Source organism: Taudactylus pleione, unplaced genomic scaffold (assembly GCF_031769625.1).
Source record: "Taudactylus pleione unplaced genomic scaffold, aTauple2 ptg000138l, whole genome shotgun sequence".
Classification (NCBI taxonomy): Eukaryota; Metazoa; Chordata; class Amphibia; order Anura; family Myobatrachidae; genus Taudactylus; species Taudactylus pleione.
Window position 1 is genome coordinate 10,224,535 of NW_028284540.1, and position 19,422 is coordinate 10,243,956.

Below are 19,422 nucleotides of genomic sequence, written 5' to 3' on the forward strand. Positions count from 1 at the left end.
ATTTCACATTTTCCAGGTCACCCAGCAGCTACACAGGTGTTTTTATTACTCACTGACACATTTTAAAAGATCCACAGGTGGAGCTAATTATTTCACTTGCGATTCTGTGAGGAGACCTGGAAAACATGCACTGTTTGAGAACCTGTGTTCTAGTGGAATAGTTGCTGAGCTTCCCACATCAAAACATGATGCGATGGCTACTAGCCATGGCATCAAAACCATACAATGGTATAACCATTGATGGTTATACTGTGCACAGAAGCAGCCGCAGCTTCGCGCATGCGCACATAAGCTGAGCTGCTGAATTTAAACAGTCAGTCATCGGATGGACATTTATAGCAGCATCTGATGGTTGCCAATCTTTACAAACCCACTCTATTCAATTGAAAAAATACTTCAATTCGGGAACATTGATGGTTGCTAGCCATCAGTCTCCGATGTACATTCTATAAAATATATAGAAGGTGACTGGTTGCTATGGGTGACGTCTCCACTTAGGTACAGATATATGTGAGAGATACTTCACTCACCCATCCACATATCCAGCTGCATGTCACTGTATAATGTTATCATGTGAGATAGAAGTCTCACGGGATGGCATTGCTAAGCGGAAAGCTGGACAATGTTTTTGGAAATAGAATTTATAGGAACAGTGTTCAAAGTCACAATATGAGACCAAGGCCAAGCTCGAGAGATGATACATCCGGGTATAATTCTCTGTGTAGTAAGCGTGTTGCACACATATATAAGTTATATGTAGGCATGAATGGTCCCTCTCCTTCATGTTACAGGACAGGAGGAAACTGCCTGGCCGGCCGAGACGCCCCCTCCACTCGCGCTGCGGACCCCGCTGGTGTCGCCCTTTTAAATGAGCAGCTTCCAATCTGCCAGTCTCAGACGCCATTTCCTGGGAGAGATGTGAATAGTGAGATAGAGAGTGAGTGGAGCCTGGAGACACGCAGAGGTGGGTGTCCGTCATGTATGATGTGTGTAACTGGCTACACCAGGCAAAGTTGTTACACGCGGCTGTGTTATCAGTGCACATAGTGGTTCATGTATGTATGTATGTATCCTAGAACATGCATGGAAGCTGTGTCTTGTATGTCCGTGTCATCTGTGTATCCAGAGCCCCCAGACTCCCTCCCCAGCCTGAGAGATTTCTGAAGATTTCTATGGATAAAACTCTGCTACTGAGCCACAAGTGTACACTGTACACATCCTGTATATTGTGTGTCAGGGCTTTGCGTGACTGGGGCTGCTAAGCTGCGTTTGTTCCTTGTAAATGTATTTTTGTATTAAACACCTGCTATGTTTTGCCAGTAGAGTATTTGGGATGCAGGTATTGCTTTTTGTCTTGCACACGTTCTCACAGACAGAGTGGGACTGTACATTGTGTTAATATAATGTATGCACGACAGTCAGTACATTGTCGTATGTTTGTCACGGGCATAATAAGTATTGTGCTTGTGAAGAGTAGTGTCCCCAGTCACTGACTGATGAGGAACATGTTACAGGTGCGGAAAGTGAACTGCTGGGAATGGTATTACGTGCAGGTGCTGACTCAGGAAACGATAGGAGGAAATTGCAGAGTCTGGGCGGTGAGAGTAGGGAGCACAGTGGGATCATTGCATTGTGTCTGAATGTCAGAATTCCATGCTCCTGTTACAGGCAGGTGGTAACTTTGGATTATTGTGCACTGCAATTCTGGTTCCTTTATTCTTTTCTGTGACCGTCGTCTTTCTGTATAATCCAGGAGTTCACGTTTATAACCCTATGGGGGATGTAGTTACCATCCTGGCGGTCGGGATGCCAGCAGAATGCTGGCGCTAGCATCCCAACCGCTGGCATCCTGACGGTAAGTATTAGGGGGAGGGTTAGGCTGCGGGAAAGATGGCTGGGTTAGGATACTTATGTAATTGGGTGGGAATTCTGACTGTCGGGATTCCGCTGTCTGTATTCTGACTTCCGGGATCCCATACCCAGCTCCTAGTCTATTCTGTATCTAATAGACCATGATTTCACAGTTATGATTTTAATTCCATGTTACACAGGATCTGCAAATGTGATGGGTCATGTGACTGCCTTGTAGTGTTGTGGGTGGTGTCCCATGTTGAGATCCTTCTCATCCATCCACCTGCTGCACTGGTGTGTTTACAGTGGGACTATAGTTATTAAAATGAGAAAGTTTAAACGTTCTTTACTTTTTGGACAATCTCTGCTCAATAAAACATGCTCTACTATAGCAAAAAAGTACCGGCCTATTGGGTAATTCCAGGTATGGAATTCTGTTACATCCTGCTAGTTTTTCCTACAATGTCCATAATATGTTTCAGTGATTATGATGAGTTTGATAATTATTGTCTCAGGTCAGGGGAATATTTTATATGGCAGGTGTGAGTAGGGGTTGTGCAAAGTGGAAATCCCATAAAAAATTGAATTGATGGTGTACATGTACTGTGCACTATATGTTATAGACCAGGGGTATCCAACATGCGACCCTTAAGCTGCAGTGGAACTACACATCCCAGTAAGCCTAGCCCCAGGTTTGGCATGCCCTAATAGCAAAACTGTGACAGAGTATTTTTGAATGTGTATTTCCACAGCAGCTGGAGGGTCGTATGTTGAATACCCATGATGTGATGTGACATTGGGTAAGACACAAGGGCAAACATTCTTTGAACCCCATGTGGTAAGACTCATTCTGTTACATATTTTACAATTGTAATCTTGTAGCCCACTGGATATTGGTATATCTGGGAGAAGTGTCCAGTAGATCATGTGCCAGCAGCACAGAGTATATCAGGAGACGAGTGATGTATTTCTGATGGCAGAGCTGCATGTGTCATGATGTGAGGAGGTGAAAGGTGGTATCAGGAAGCCACATAGTTATAGTTGAAGCAACAGAGGGCCTGGTTCAGGTTGGATCGCAAGGCTGCGGATCCCCACAGCCAGTCGATGTTTCTGTTCTGCGTATGCATCACAGTGCGCATGCACAAACCGGCCACAGCGATCGGGTATGCGAGTGCAGCGCAACACAGAAATGATTGACAGCAAGTGCGTTAGGGGGTGGAGTGGGGGGTTGGTCTAAGGAACGAAGGCGTGCCTGTGCATTTGACCACCATTACAGGGGCGTGCATAATTGAGCCTCAGCGACTGCATATACGCGGCCTGAGCTCTGCATGATGACCAGAAGCTTCGCAGGTAGTGAGGCATGTCAAGCTCAACCACTACTCTGCATATATGTCCGATGTTTTCGCTGACTTGTGGACGGCTTTATAGGCTGGGGGCGTCTTTGGTATAGTGCTGTATGAATACCCCTAAATTGCTAGAGAGAAATAATCGCTGCCCAGACAATAATTGTGGTTCCAAAGCACAAAAATTCTTATTGCATTCAAAAAGAAAGGTACACGCTTTGATCTAGCACAATTAGCGTAAAGACTATTTAATACAGAAAATAAGATACAGCCCAAATACATACGTATGTGCACTGGTCCCAGTATACAGTCATCAGTCCAGAAGCCTGTGGTCAGCCAAGGAGAATGGCTGTATGTTGGAATCAGCAAGCAGGCTATATACTTTACAGATCACAGATAACAATGTAGACAGACAAACATAATTCCATTGGTTCTTGGTCTTTGTAGTATACTGTAGTTCATAGGACAGTTCATATGTTGTCACTAGGGGTATATCCAAATTCTCCAACAATGTCTTGAGATTACATTGTCTTTCTTTAACTGGTTGAAGACACTACATACAGAGTATACATTCTAACCAATAATTTCCTATGATCCATAACCATCGAACGCAAGATGCGACTCCCTCGCTGATAGACTCGAATATCTGGAAATAAACAGGGTGTTAGTATAGTACCAAACACGCCATGTCTACCATGTTGTATACCTTAAATATCATATATGCACACTTTATACCATAATTGTCTAACAAAAGCTTTTCTTAATGCTAGGGAACCTCTTCTATATGTGCTTGCATAAGTAATAGTGAGATATTTACAGGAATTCAGCAGTGTGTGTTGTGCATCTGAATGCAGCGCAAGCTCTGGGTGCAGGCGTCGTGTATCATGCAAACATGTGCTGTATGTATTTCAGTTGTTAATGTGTGTCTGAATGTGTCATGGAGATTCCTCTCCCTCTTCCACCCCCCGATCTATGTTAAATCAAGCCCAGAGCCCCAAGTCCCACAGGAGATTTTTGGTGGGAGGAAGGATATGGATCAAAGCTACACACACTATAGCGACATATCTGCAGATGATAGTCATTCATACACACTGAACGACCATCATCTGCAGCGGGGCTGGTAGGGGGTGTGGCCTAATCACGTAACTTGTAGCCACGCCACCTTCGGGAATAGTAAAAACCATTAGCATCGCTCCGCTCCCCCCTTTGGCATAGGAGACTCTCCAGCTGCTGATTTAGCAGCCTTTGGACAGTCTCCCAGTGCAGCCCAGCACACAGCATTGTGTGCTGGACTGCTGTGAGGGATGGGGAGCATGCCAGACCCGGGTAACTAGTACCTGCTCGCGGCTCCAAACCCCCCTCTCGGCGCCCCTGTGTACGGGCGATCGGCTGATCACCCGTACACACTTGCCGATGGACAGATATGTCTGCAGACATATCTGTTCATCGACTGTGCAGCACAGCCAATGCGATATGTCTTTGAACTATGTTGTTCAGACATATCGTCTGTACACACTGGCAGACGGGAGCACGATATAGTGGCCGATCAATTGATCGGCCAATATATCGGCCAGTGTGTATACAGCATTAGAAGCAGAGGCTCCCCAAGAGCACAGGGTAGTAAAGATTAGGGGCAAAATTTTAGCCAAAAAACAGGTGAAAACGGCAACAGGCGAAAAAAAAACTGGAGAAAAGTTTTCTCCATCCAAGACCAGGAGAAAAAAAAAAAAAGCAAACTCCCCAATTTTTGTCTAAAAAAACTGCTGCGAAAATTTTGGGTGAAAAAAACCCGTTGAAAATGGTTTTAACGTATTGGGTCTGATTTTTCGGGGGAGGAATGGTTGCGCCAAGTGTTTTAAACATTGCTCGCGGTCGCAGAAGACTGGGTTTGAACTGTTAGTAAAATTACGTTTTTACGACATGAAAATATACTTGCACCCATTTTAACGTACCCCCCCCCCCCCCATTTACGTGGAACAGTAATTTCCTGGAAAAAAAATAGCTTTCTATCTTTTTTTTTTTGTATGCCCAAAATTTGCGCTGTCGTTTTCCACCAAAGTACGAAACTTTATTATATTTTTTTTCCGGTAATTTATCATAAGGGGGGGCGGGTCTATCCAAAGGGTTCTGAAGGAAATCCCCACATTTTTAGCCAAAAATAGGAATTTTGCGTTTTCTTTTCTCCTGGTCTTGGTTGGAGAACTTTTTTTTTTTTTCTCAAGTTTTTTTTCGCCTGTTGCGGTTTTCGCCTTTTTTTGGGTCAAAAAACGGCGTTTTCCGATATATCGTTCAGTCGTTCAATTTATCTGCTAATGGATAGGCCCATTTAAGCTGACCACACACCTAAATATTCTTTCCAACGAGCCAACCTGTTGGTGGTTGGAACGACAATCTGGTAATGTATGGGAGCCAACAATTGGCTGTTTGCTCTCAAATGCTGAAAAACAGATGAAAACGGTCGTTCAGACACATCTGTCATTGAAATACTCAGCAGCACAGACGGGTCTCACTGACCCATCCGTGCTTCTGTGTCAATGACACCAATGCATGTAGCATGGATTTCCCTGGTCCGTGCTTCATGCATCTGTGTCATATCGCACTCGATCTAATGATTGTGCAAATCATTAGATCGTGCACGATAGATTGGGTGAACATCGTGCAGCTTTTGCTGCACATCGTTCCCCTCAGCTGCCGAAGAGAAATCAAGGGCGATTGCATACGAGATTGCATTGTATGCAAATCGCACAGTGTATGGCCACCTTTAGTCAGGACTGGGGGGCATGCTGTTACTTGTAGATCTAAATATTTTGTATTACAGGTAGTGTAGGTGGGAGAAAACCTGCAGTGTATCTGCTTATGTATTATCTTTATGTGCAATTTATCTTGATTGTTTCCTAAATGAGCATACCCAGGGCAGGGATGTTATCTGTAACCTGAGCTGTTTTCTGAGCCTCAGGGAAGTGTCTGTTTTAAATGGACAAGTGTCACTTGACTGCTGTCAGAATATTAACCCCTTAGATCATGCATGTCTCACTGGTGGGTATATAAAGTTGCCATGTGGATTGTCCGATTTCATGCATGAGGAAGTTATGTTACTGTAACTCAGATACCTGCAGATTTTGCTTTTTGACCTGTATGAGCCCCCATCAGGGCACTTTCCTAAATTGTTTGCCTAGACTAGAGTCCTAAATCTTAATATAATCCTTTTATGGATGGAACAACCAAGAAAAGAAGGATTTTTGCAGTGGCCCTTCCAGATGCAGTGGAACTGTAAGATCCCTGCCTGCCAGCCTTTGAGAATTGTTGTTCTATCTGCTCCCTATCTCAGTGGTACTGCATTTGTTTATGATTCATCATAATGCCAATATGTATGTACAGCTCCGTAAGGATTACTGAAATAGCAGAAGCCTAAAAGTCACAATGCCTCTGCATTTGGGTTCTGTTTCTACATCAGGGTCCATAGGGTATCCACAGCATACCTTGGGGTATTGGTGATGACGTCAGACATCGGACACCACAGAGTTACATTTTCATCCTCCCAGGATGCACTGGGGTCCCTCTCCTATACCCCGCCTTCAGCCAAGGCATCTCAGTTTCGTTGGTGTCCGGCCAGGAGTCTGATCACTTGAAGCAGAGTGGGGCTATAATGGGGCCTGAAGTTTTCTAAAATTGGAATGCTTGCCCTTTAATGGACAGGTCCTGTTTGGCCCTGATCTGGACAAAATTGTGGCCACTCTGGCAGCAGCTAAGTCTGCGTGTCTGCCATCGGCGACAGTCCCATCAGGCTCTGGTACTTCGTCCTTTCGGCCCTATAGGGCCCAGGGTAAGTTGAAAGTGCAGTCCTTTCCTAAACAGGCAGGGGCCAAGAAATCTGCCAAGCCAAAGAAGCAGGCTTGGAGTAAAAGACTTCCAACTACCAAGTCGGACGATAAGCCCTCAGCCTGACTGGACGGGCCTCCCCTCGGGGGACCCCAAAGTGGGAGGCCGGCTTCTTCAGTTCGCCCAGTGCTGGTGTCTCTCAACTGTAGACACTTTTTGGTAAGAGAAGTGGTCTCTCAGGGGTACACCCTCTCCTTCCGGAGGAGGCCTCCCAGCTGGTGTTTCACCGCGGGCCTTCAGTCAGACCAAGACAAGGCCCTGGAATTCCGGAAGGTGATCCACTCTATGCTCCAGGCTGGAGTTATAGTGCCGGTCCCGTTGTCCCAGAGAGGATCGGGGTATTACTCCAATCTTTTTCTGGTACAGAAACTCAATGGGTCTTACAGGCCCATCCTCAACCTCAAATCACTCAACATTCTTGAGGGTTCCTTGGTTTAGGATGGAGACCCTGCGTTCCATCATTTTGGCGATGTAGCCGGCGGCTTTTATGGTGTCGCTAGATATTCAGGATGCTTACCTGCATATTCCCATTGTCTCAGCACACCAGCGTTTCCTCAGGTTTGCAGTAGGAGACCAACACTTCCAATTTCAGGCACTGCCCTTTGGTCTGGCCACAGCATCTCGAGTGTTTACCAAAGTCATGGCAGCCCGTCTGCGGGTGCAGGGGGTCCTCTTGTTGTCCTATATGGACGACCTTCTGCTGTTGGCATGGTCTCCAGAGATCCTTCAGCGCCATCTGCAATTGACAGTCTCTGTGTTGCAGGCTCACGACTGGCTGAAACTGGAAGAAGTCATCCCTGGTGTCATCACAGAGGATGCTCCATCTCTGAGCCCTGTTGGACTCCCAACATCAGAGGATCTTTGTGATGGAGGAAAAGATCTCTGCTTTACAGGCAAAAGTATGCAGTTGCCTACAGAGTCGCCGGGTGTCTATTCACTCGGCGATGAGGTTACTGGGTTCCATGGTGTCGATGTTCGACATGGTGGAGTTTGCCCAGTTTCACTCCAGACCTCTGTAGAAGTTTATCCTCTCCAGATGGAGTGGGTTGCCCTACTGGATAAAGACACCGACAATGGTGCTGTCACCAGAGGTACGTCTGTCGTTAGCCTTGTGGCTGCAGACTACTCACCTGAACAGGGGGCGCCCCTTTTGGATTGCAGACTGGGTCCTTGCGACGACGGACGTCAGTCTTCAAAGTTGGGGAGCAGTGTCGGGTCCACACTTCTTGCAGGGAAGGTGGACGCTAGCGGAATCTACGTTTCGAATCAATATCTTGGAACTAAAGGCCTGATTCAGAGCCACTCGTAAGTGGCCGCCCGTTCGCTCTGAGCGATGTTCGCACAACTGCGCATGCGTGTGGGTTGTAATGCGCATGCGCAAAAGTCATTGCGATCAGAAATCGTGTGCTCGTAAAAAAGCGAGGGGCTGCTAATTTGATTGACAGAATGTACCGTTTGTGGGTAGTAACAGGGGAAGGTGCTTGAAAACGGGGGAGTGGAGATCTGAACGCAGGCATGCCTAACGTTCAAAAGGGTGTTTAATGGGAGTGCATAATTAGTAAAGGAGCGTCTTCGACCACGTGACTTGGTTGTCTTTTAGCCTGAACTGCTCGCAGTGATAGTGGTAAGAAAATCCTACCACAAGCACTGCGAGCAGTTCAGATGCCTTTCAATGTTCCCGATTAATCTAATAAATACCGGAAATGACGTGTGATGCGAACGGCAAAGGGGCATCTTCACAAAATAGTGAGCGCATTTTTCGGACGCTCGCTCAGACATAGAGGCCTCAATAAACCGTAAAGAGCGAGCGCTCAATTTAAATATCCGGCCGCTTTTTTAGAACGACCATCCGCAAATAGCGTCCGGGTCTGAATCCGGCCCTAAGGGCAGTATTCAAAGCTCTCCAACAAGCAAGACGTCCTCCACGGAAAGCAGGTGCAGTCGGACAATGCCACCACGGTGGCTTACATAAACCGCCAAGGAGGAAACCCGCAGTCAGGCGGCCCTGACAGAGGTGTTCCTGCATTCTAGTGTGGGCGGAAGGCAATCTCCTTACCATCTCGGCAGTGTTCATACCAGGAGTCTACAACTGGGAAGCAGACTTTCTCAGCCGTGCATCCAGGAGAGTGGTCTCTTCACCAGGAGGTGTTTCAGCTACTGGTGAACAAGTGGGGCCTTCCAGAGATGGACCTCGTGGCCTCCCGACACAACAACAAGCTTCCTGTGTACAGGTCAAGAACAAGAGACACGGGCACTTCTGGTAAACGCTCTGTCGGTCCGGTGGACCTTCCAGTTTGCGCACCTCTTCCCACTGTTCTCCCTTCTTCCTCGAGTGATTCGCAGATTCAAGCAAGAAGGTGGCATGCTCCTGCTAATATCTCCAGCGTGGCCCAGACGGCACTGGTATTCAGATCTCAGGACCCTATCCATAGATGCTCCGATGCGGTTGCCTCTACGTTCGGACCTGTTGTTTCAAGGTCCTTGCCATCACTCGGACCTGGGCTGTCTGTCTTTGATGGCGTGGCTGTTGAGACTGCCCTCTTGAGGTCCAGGGGTTTTTCCAGCTCTGTTGTTAACACCATGCTCGGAAGCCGGCCTCTGCAAGAATTTACCATTGAGTGTGGCATACTTTCTTTGAATGGTGTCGACCTAGAGGCTATGATCCTCCAGGTTTTTAGGATATTCAGGATTTTGGCTTTCCTACAAGCGGGCTTAGATCACTGTCTTTGACTTGCTTCACTGAAGGTGCAGGTTTCCGCCCTCTCAGTGTGGTTTCAGCGTAGGATTGCTACACTTCCTGATGTCCATAGTTCTATGCAAGGTGTACTTTGCATACAGCCTCCCTTTTTTCGACCTGTGGCTCCTTGGGACTTGGCTGTGGTCCTTAGGGCTCTCCAAGGACTGCCATTTGAACCACTGGGCTCAGTGGATTTAAAATGGCTCACAGCTAAGACTGTTTCTTCTGGCCATTGCCTCGGCCAGAAGAGTGTCAGATTTGGGGGCTCTTTAATGTCGCCCCCCCCATTCCTAATTTTTAATAGGGACGGGGCAGTGCTGCACACTCGCCCGGGGTTCCTACCCAAGGTGGTATCTAGTTTCCACATCAATGAGGAAATCATAGTATCGGCCTTTAATTCCCCAGACCTATCTGCTGGTGAGGCCTCCTTGGATGTGGTACGGGCTCTTACGATTTATGTTGACCGTACAAGTTCATTTAGGAAATTGGGCTGTTTGTCCTCTATGGTTTCCATAAGAAGGGTTGGCCTGCAACGAAGCAAACCTTGGCAGGATGGATTCGCATGCCAATTTCTGAGGCTTACATTCATGAGGGCCTGTCTGTACCATCCTCTCTTAAAGCTCACTCTACTCGGTCTGTGGGTCCTTCATGGGCAGCTCACCATGCTGCCTCTGCAGTTCAGCTGTGCAAGGAAGCCACGTGGTCTTCTGTCCATACCTTTTGTGAGGTATTATGCGTTTGATACCTTCGCCTCTCAGGATGCTTCCTTCGGGCGGCGGATTCTCCTTCCAGCACTGGAGCGTCCCCACCCTTAAAGGATACTGCTTTGGGACATCCCCAAGGTATCCTGTGGCCGTACACTTTTACCGATTGACAGATATGTCTGCAGACGTATCTATTCATTGGCTGTGTAGCACAGCCAATGCGATATGTCTGTGAACGACGTTGTTCACAGACATATCGCCTGTACACACTAGGCGACGGGGGCACGACATATTGGCCGATCAACTGATCGGCCAATATATGGCCCAGTGTGTACCCAGCATTAGCTTTTTAAATAACAATTTGTACATTGTGGCATAAGTTTGTATACATGTTGTAGCTGCATTTGTTATCACTGTAGTGCATACACGGGGCGATTTTGAAAACGTACAACACCTCGGTACGTTTTCAAATTCAGCCCGATGCATCGCATGCTGCTGTGAATGGTTACCTAGATGCTTCGTTTACCTATTTAACAGCATGACGGATTGCAGATCTTATGGTTTTTCCATAAGATCTACGATGCCAATGTACGACGGCGGGGACGCGCATTGCCATCGTACAGCATGCCAAACCACACACGATATGCATGATTAATCGTTGCGATCGATCGAAATCGTGCATATTGTGTAAAAAATCTTAGTGTATGGGCCATCTTTCTTTCTCCTCCTTATTTCATCCTTGTCGGTGCTCTGCAAAATAATAGAAATGTTTACTATTTAGTTGATACTGTCTAAAGCTGGCCACACACATGGCGATGTGCACACGATCAGCCGATGGGTACGATTTCCCTTGAAACTCTCCCCGGCAGCTCTGCACACGATTTGGTGTCCAATCTTCATACGATCTCTCCTGCAGTTAGACTCTCACAGTGCATCGTGTCCTAGATTGTCAGATCTGCCCTACTGCACAGCAGATCAGACGATGCGATGAGCAACCAGCGGGGACGCGCATCGCGATCGTGAGTGGGGACTCACGATTTACTCACTGGATCCAAACCTATTCTGTATTGTTTGTGTTCCTGTTAAGTTATAATATAATTTTCATGGAATTGTGTGTTATACACATGGGGGCAGATATAGAGTTTAGTGTATACCAATTTGCAGAGTGCAGCCTGTGTGAATTTTCAATGCTCATGCGCATTTTGATTGCATCTGTAATTGCAACTGGGGAGGAAGAACTGCAGTGTGATAGGTATTTCTCATGTAGCCATCGTTCAATGGAGGCATATTATTTGTACCTAGTATAGAACAGATGCAATGTACACTGATGATTACTTGTAACATACCAGCTGCATATGATGCATACACAGATGCAGATTCTACCCTTTCACATCGCAGACCCGGCTGCGACCCTGGTCAGACGCCTTTCACACTGCACCTTCGACCTGGGTTATTTCTGGGTCAGCCCTGTAAAAGCCTATGGATGTCATTTCAAAATTTACTTTTTAAGGCTCACTATAGTCTTGAGATGCATATGGACATATTTACATATTATTTCCTGTGTCCGTTTCTTTTGAGTAGTATATGCGTAAATTACTTAAGGCCCATGGCGTAGTACCAATGTTTGTGCTGCTTTCACCAGTCCGTCTACTCGCATAGACATTGCTTTACAATCAAAGTTTCATTAGATTGAAAAGTGTTTAATTGTAAATAGTTGTGTAATGGCAGTGGAGTGATATAATAGATGTTTTCTGGATGACATTTCTAGTCCTCATGTTAGTTTTCTATATGCCTTTCAAAACACCCCGTGAGTTATGTACCCATAGGCCTATAATTCTGTTATTTGATTCTGGGGAAAATCTCCAGTCAGGAATTATGACACTTTTCATGTCCAGACAGAAAACTGGAGTGTTGGTGAAACCGGTTTGTCTGTCAGTGAGTCACTGGTTTCTGTAGATCTCTGCCCATAGGAGCAGACACAGCCAGCTATTTATAACCAGATTGTGCGGCAGCAGGCAGACCTCTATAACGTCAACAGTTGTACAACTTACCTACTTAATGTAGATATTCCTGAGACTTCTGTATTGTTTCATGGATGTTGTGTAGATTAGATTGGGTCACACGAAGAACTGGTATTTGTCTGCCACTATCCTTTTGCCGTTACAAAATATAGATGATGATTTTTTTTTTTTTAATGATCTCCTTGTTCTCTGCAGCTAAAAGATGTTCAGTTTTTTCCGGCGCACGCTTGGGCGCCGGTCCATGCGCCGGCATGTGGAGAAGGAACGTCTCCGGGAGGCCCAAAAGGCAGTTACCCACATCCCAGCGGCTGGAGATGCCAAATCTGTTATCACTTGCAGAGTGTCCCTTCTGGACGGAAGTGACGTCAGTGTGGATCTACCGGTGAGTGACAATTCTTAATTTTGTTTTTACATTGTGAAAGTCATACCTTTGCTGTATATTGCACTTTAAATCCCAGTGCTGTAACTATTGAACTATTGGCACTAGGAGCTTACAATACAATTACTACGGAGACAGTGGAACTGAAAGTCTGATATTATTCCATATGAATTCCCCCCTTGAATTAAGTAACTAAACTTTATTGTTGTAAGATATTTTTTTTTTTTTTTTTTTGTTTAAAATTGTTTCAAAATTTGCTGAGATTTATTGCAGTTCATTGACTCCTATGTCAGATGGCAAGTGTGGAGCCTTTACCCAGCATGAAAAATAGCAGTCGCTGGGAAACATTATCCCTCCTCCTCATTCACATCTGTAAACACATTACATTTCTGCACTCTGCTTTGTCTTTGTTCTGCCAGCAAATGCAGACACAAGTGGTCGTTTTATTTTATTTTTTTATTTCCTTATCTAGGGCTGCATTTCAAGGCACTGAAAAGCAGATATATTAAAACATACTTGCGGCTGGACTACCGCGTTCTTTATTGGTGGCTCAATCACACTTGCAGAATTCATTGGGGGCAACTCAATTCATCATGAATTGAATAGCGCTGGGAGGGAGCTATTACTGAAGTTTTCTTTATGGTTATTTACTATGGTTTATTTTTGGATAGTTTTTTAAGTTGGAATCTCCATGGAAAATAAACCTGTTCTGTACTGATGGACAATGTAGTAAAAAAAAAATGCTCATTTAAGGATTTAATAATAATAATGTAATATAATTAATTTTTTATTACATGAAGTACAAAAAGAAACTATTATAAAAGACAAGCCATTTTGTAAGAAAAATAACCACATAGGGGTCGATCGTATTAGCCGCGGTGATCTCGCCGTCACGAGTCTTCACGGCAATGGCCGCACTTTACGGCAGCCTGGATTCCCTGAATTTTGCTCGCAGTCCCATAGGGCTGCGAGCAAAATTCTGCGAATTCGGGCTCTGCAGGCCGCGAGGTGCCGGTCCGTTGCTGCTGTTTTAACACTGTTGCAACTCGCACCCCTCACGGCTAATTTTATTGACCCCATAGTGTGAATCGAAAGGAGACCCTTTTGGGCATACCCAATTAGCTGCAATTTATTTATTTTTCTCCCTTTTCCCCTGCGCAAGGTTTCTTCAATAGGAATTAATGCAGCTTTTTTCTCGCAGCTTCAGAGCAGTTTCAAAGTTGGGAAAAATCAATTAAAGGTAAAAATGTCAAGACTTCATTCAGTACCCCTGGGAAACCCCCTGAAGGCAGTTGGAAGTTTTCAGTTGGCCTAATTGGGCCAATAATTACATGTCATTATTGGGGTATTCTGCAAAGTGCAGAATAATGGGTTAAAAGATGTGGGACAAGTATATTAGGGTGTTGTAAGGATGGGACAGGTGTTTTTACAGGTTTTGTTTTTTGTGGCTTCAAATTACTAAAATCAACTAACAGACATTTTTATTCACCACTGCCTGTTACTGACTCCTCTAGCTGCATTATAAGATCTTATCATCATCATTTGCTTTCACCGGCACTTGGGACTGCTGAAGTGTGGTATGTGTGGGCACGCTGCTACAGCACCACCTGAAAGGTTATGGCTAATTCCCCACTGGCCACTTGCTGTGGACCAGTTTGCTGTAGTAGCTCAGAGGGGGAGTTCAGGGAGACTGGGCTCTAACACAGGACAGCCAGAGAATGGATAAGTGTTTGGTGTTTACCTGGTAGTCACATTATACAAGCAGATGCAGGCATCTTGGTGGCAGGTAGATGTTTATAAACCCCAATAAAATGTCAATAAAATGTCGATCTACTCTTGGTGAAGGAATTTGGAAGCCACCACATACAAGATGCTCAGAAGTCGGCAGTGACATGCGTTGAGGTCAAGGGCTGGGGAGACCCACATGGAGATGGGTCTGAGTGCTGGGAGCCTGTCTCACCCCCTACTCACTGTAACTCTCTCCTCACTGCACTAAGCTTCAGTGTTCATTTGATTCTCCTACCTGCATCACTGAGCTGCGATCTCTAAACACTGCAGTGCACTTCCTGGTCACATGACACATCCACGCCCCCATACTGGGAGGCATGCCTCTATTAGCTCTTTCTGGTCAGCTTACTGCCCGTAGTGTGGCTCCTCCTCCAGCTCTGCAAGCAGTGTCTGACTAAACAGAAGTGAGGCTGAGCTGTTGCTGCCTCATCTCTTGTCTCCCTGCAATCCCAGGGAGCTACACAAGCTGGTGAGTGACTATAAAAATTATTACAATAAACAAAGATGTTTATAAGTTATAAAGATCTTCTTTTGTAGTATTCTTATCATTTTATATCCAATCTCAGGAGTATGATAGGGAAGGCTCTGCCTACCCTGACTGCATGTCCCGGGAAGTCAGATGTTAAACTCCTTAAGATAATCTTTAGGTGTGTACCCAGCCTAAGGTTTTCTGTCCGACAATCCAACTAGTTGATTGGTTGGAATTAAAATCTGGTAAGGTATAAAAGCAAATGACAATCGGCAATTTGCTCCCAAACGCCGGAAAATGGACAAAAAGAGTTTTGAACAAATTGTTTACATCAAACATTTAACAAACTTGTCTGATGACCATTTGCATCTGTTTTCTGGCATGTAGGAGCAAATTGCTGATCTTCAGTTACTCCCATACGTTACCAGATTTTCATTCCAACCAATCAACTAGTTGGATGGTTGGACAGAAAATCTTTAGGTGTGTACCCAGCTTTAGCTCACAGAGCCCCGCCCAGAATAAATCAGTAGGTTTGCCTGCCCCAGTCTCCTTAAATCAGTCCAGGTGGCTACATGAAGTGTGCACATACTTCCAGCTGGAAGGGTTTCACTCATTTAAACTCTGGGGGGGGGGGGGGGAGAGGAGGGGGTTCAATTGTCTATTGCATGCCTGTAAGTAATTAGTGCCTGAGAGAGTGGGTTCCCATTACTTATTGCCCTTGTTGTGGCCAAATCTACCAGGTTTAGCCACGTAAAGCAGCTAAACCTATCTAAAGTCCTGGTTTGGGCACCCAAAAGCTGGACTTTTTGCAGATTTCTGCTCACCACCTCAGGAGTGTGTGAGCAGAAATCTGGGCGCCAGTGGCACCTTGTGCAAAAGACAATTTAATTCCCCCTGGATGTGTAAGCGAGGTGATCGTCTCTCTAGATTTCCCATCTAAAGCTTCCTTCAAGTTTCTGCAGCAGGACCTGGACACCCACTCTGGCCGAATCTGGTCTCCAAGGGTAGATTGGCCAGATGCTTGAACATCAGTTCACTGGCTGCCGCTGTTATGGAAACTGGCAGGCTGGGACTCCTGGGCTGCTCTGCACCTCCTGAGTTAAATAAAACTCTGATGCCAGCATGTTAAGTTCCCCCAGCTACTCACTGTAGCTGTTGGTGGGGATTTTTTGGGCAGCAGCTACATCCCACTGCTGGACTTGGGGGTGCTACTTCTAGACCACCATGAAAAAGAACCCCCATCCCCCCCCCCTCTACACCAAAGAGTTCTATTCCTCATGTATAGAGGGCAGAGCACCACAGCCACCAAGAGGGGTGCCCCAGATCCCGCTGGATCACCAAAGCACACTTATTTTTAAAAATATATACAGTTGTATTAAACATTTATTTGCTCATTGTTCATGACACTAGGCTTCAGCTGTCCCTGCACTGCAGCCCTGGATCAGATGTTCCTGTCTGCAGTGCTGCTGTCACCCCTTACACACTGCTTTAACACCTTTCACTCATCTTCTCCAATGTCATTGATGCAATCTAAACTTTCTTCTTCAGGTTCCATAGGGCTCCATAGGGAGACAAAGGGGTGTAGGAGGGACCTGGAGGACCGGACACCAACCGCAAAGCTTTTCAATCCCAGGAGGCTCCAGTCATTCCCCCTATACCCCGCCCACAGCATGAGGGCAACTCTGTTTTGTTGGTGTTCGTCAGGAGCTGGATCACCATTTTTAAGCATGGCTGCTTCAAGCAGCCCAAGCTTATTTTTCTGATTTTTTTTTTTTTTTTTTATGCAAATTGATTGTTATTGAAAAAGATCATTTTAGATGGAATACAGCGGAAGAGACATGTAAATATAAATATTTACAGATGGTGTTTCCATTTCAAATAGTACAATCAGAATCAAAATATAATATGGAAAAATCATATAAAAAATATAAAATAAATGAACAAAATATATAAAAGAAAATATATAGAACAATATAGAGGGGAGTGTGGGGAAAGGAAAGTCAGAGGGGAAAAAGGAAATTGAGCGGGGTATGAGCAGGTGGACGAGGGGGCTAATCAATCATAGCCTCAAATGGGTTATATTGAGATCAAGAAGATACAGGTGCAGAGTTTGAGTTATTAAACATTGAATATTGCGTAGAGCCTTTGATCAACAGCCAAGGGGACCACATAGCAGTAAAGTCGGTAGGTCTATCCTAAGAAAAATATACTATGTCCTCCATATCCATATAATCTATCCTCCTAAACCAGTCTCTAATGGAGGGAGGGGAGGAGGATTTCCACAAGACAGGGATGACCGCTTTAGCAGCATTATTTAAGTGTCTCAATAAGGAATTCTTATAGGAAGCTGTAGAAGATGAGGTTATGTTTAAAAGCCAAAAACCAGGATCTCTAGGGACCTCTCCTCCCAAGATTATCTTAGAACACTCAAATACATTCAACCACAAAGGGGGCAGGGAGGGGCAGTTCCACCATATGTGGAGAAGGCTACCTGGTGCAGAATTACATCTCCAACAGGTTTTGGGGACCTGAGGGAACATTTTATTTAAAAGTACTGGATATCTATACCAACATGATACAACTTTGTAATGAGTTTCAAGAGTAGCAATACAAGAAGAACTAGCAAAGGTGTTATTAAAGACAATCTCCCAGTCTATGTCCTGGATCTCATCCTGGAGTTCTTTTTCCCACACTGTAGTAAGTTGAGGGGGTAGTTTAAACAAATTTCTAATAATTAGTGAGTATAATGTGGATATAGTGTGAGATGGAGTTTGAGAGGAGGAACATAAGGATTCAAAGAAAGTGAGTGTTCTAGTGAGATCAGTCAGCATACATGAGGAGGTAATAAAATGCCGTACTTTGAGGCATTTCCAGAATTCGGATTGGGGGAAATGCCATAATTCCTGGAGTTCTGTAAACTGACGCACCCCTGATGACCAAACCATCTGACCCAGTCTAAAATGGCCTTCACTCGACCAATTTTTAAAGGACAGTGAGGAGAGCCCAGGGGGAAAATCCAGATTCCCAAGAAAGAAAGTGAGAGGGGAAACAATAGATGAGATATGGGAGAGACGTCACAATTTCTGCCAAGAGCGTAATGTGGGGGTTATAGTGGGATGTCTAATAGTTGGTAGTTTAGGAAGCCATGGGACAATTTCTATAGGCTGAGCCAGACTGCTTTCCTCCAACATGATCCACTGCTTGAAACCCCTTGCTCGGGTCCATTCGAGAACACAATTAAGCATTATGGCCTGATAATGGCTAGTGATGTGAGGAAGTTGCAAACCTCCATCTTGTTTACGGCGGTATAGGATAGCATGTTTAAAACGTGGTGTGGAATTGTTCCAGACAAACCTATGAATAAGGCGTTCCATTTCCTTAAACCATGTTGGAGGGATATGGATTGGAAGGGATTGCATTAAGTATAAAATTTTGGGGAGTGAATTCATTTTTATCACATTAATCCTGCCGATCCAGGATAAACAAGTGGTGCGCCATCTAGTCAGATCAGTGCAGATAGCTTGCATTAATGGGATAAAATTGTTTGAAAACAGTTGGGACAGATCTTAATTCAGATAGACTCCAAGATATTTAAGTCTAGTGGGGTTCCAAACAAGGGAGAAGGATTGTTTCAAGGAATTTACCAAGGATGGGGGTGCAGTCAGGCTCATTGCCACAGATTTAGAACAATTAATTTTAAAATTTGAAAACATACCAAATTTTTGGAATTCTGAAATAAGGTTCGGGAGAGAAATAGCTGGGTTACTAAGTAATGCAAGAAGGTCATCCGCAACGAGTGCCAGTTTATATTCCTGACCACCTATGCGGATACCAGAAATATTTACATTACTCTGTATGGCCCTAGCTAGAGCATCCATACAAAGAACAAATAAGTGGGGAAAGTGGGCACCCCTGTCTCGTACTATTTGAAATAGCAAATGAATCAGAGAGAGACCCGTTTATCCTAATTCTTGCTGCGGGAGCATCATATAAGGCCAAAATTCTCTGCAGACATGTAGGCCCTAATCCCATGTGCCGTAAAAGACCTGACATAAACTCCCAGTCAACCCTGTCGAAAGCCTTCTCTGCGTTAGTTGATAAGATAGTGGACAGCGGATGAGCGAGAGGCTTGGTGTATTAAATTGATAACTTTAGTTGTGTTGTCTCTAGCCTCGCGACCTAAGACAAAACCAACCTGGTCATCATGGATCAATTTGGGTAAGAATATCTTCAACCGGTTGGCTAGGAGTT

General features: G+C 45.1%; 1 protein-coding gene across 5 annotated transcripts in view; it reads left to right on the forward strand.

The window, feature by feature from the left end:
- The first annotated feature begins 829 nt into the window (after positions 1–829).
- The window catches only part of EPB41L5 (erythrocyte membrane protein band 4.1 like 5), a 157,421-nt gene continuing 138,828 nt past the window's right edge, over positions 830–19,422 (forward strand). For 2 of the 5 annotated variants that reach the window (XM_088473643.1, XM_088473646.1), the window contains exons 1-2: positions 831–964; positions 12,731–12,917. In XM_088473643.1, coding sequence (XP_088329769.1) covers positions 12,738–12,917 — 180 coding nt within the window. In that variant the 5' untranslated portion in view covers positions 831–964; positions 12,731–12,737. Of the gene's footprint in view, positions 965–989; positions 1,056–1,579; positions 1,669–12,730; positions 12,918–19,422 lie in introns of those variants that run through there. The other 3 variants (XM_088473647.1, XM_088473645.1, XM_088473644.1) reach the window with 3 other exon arrangements.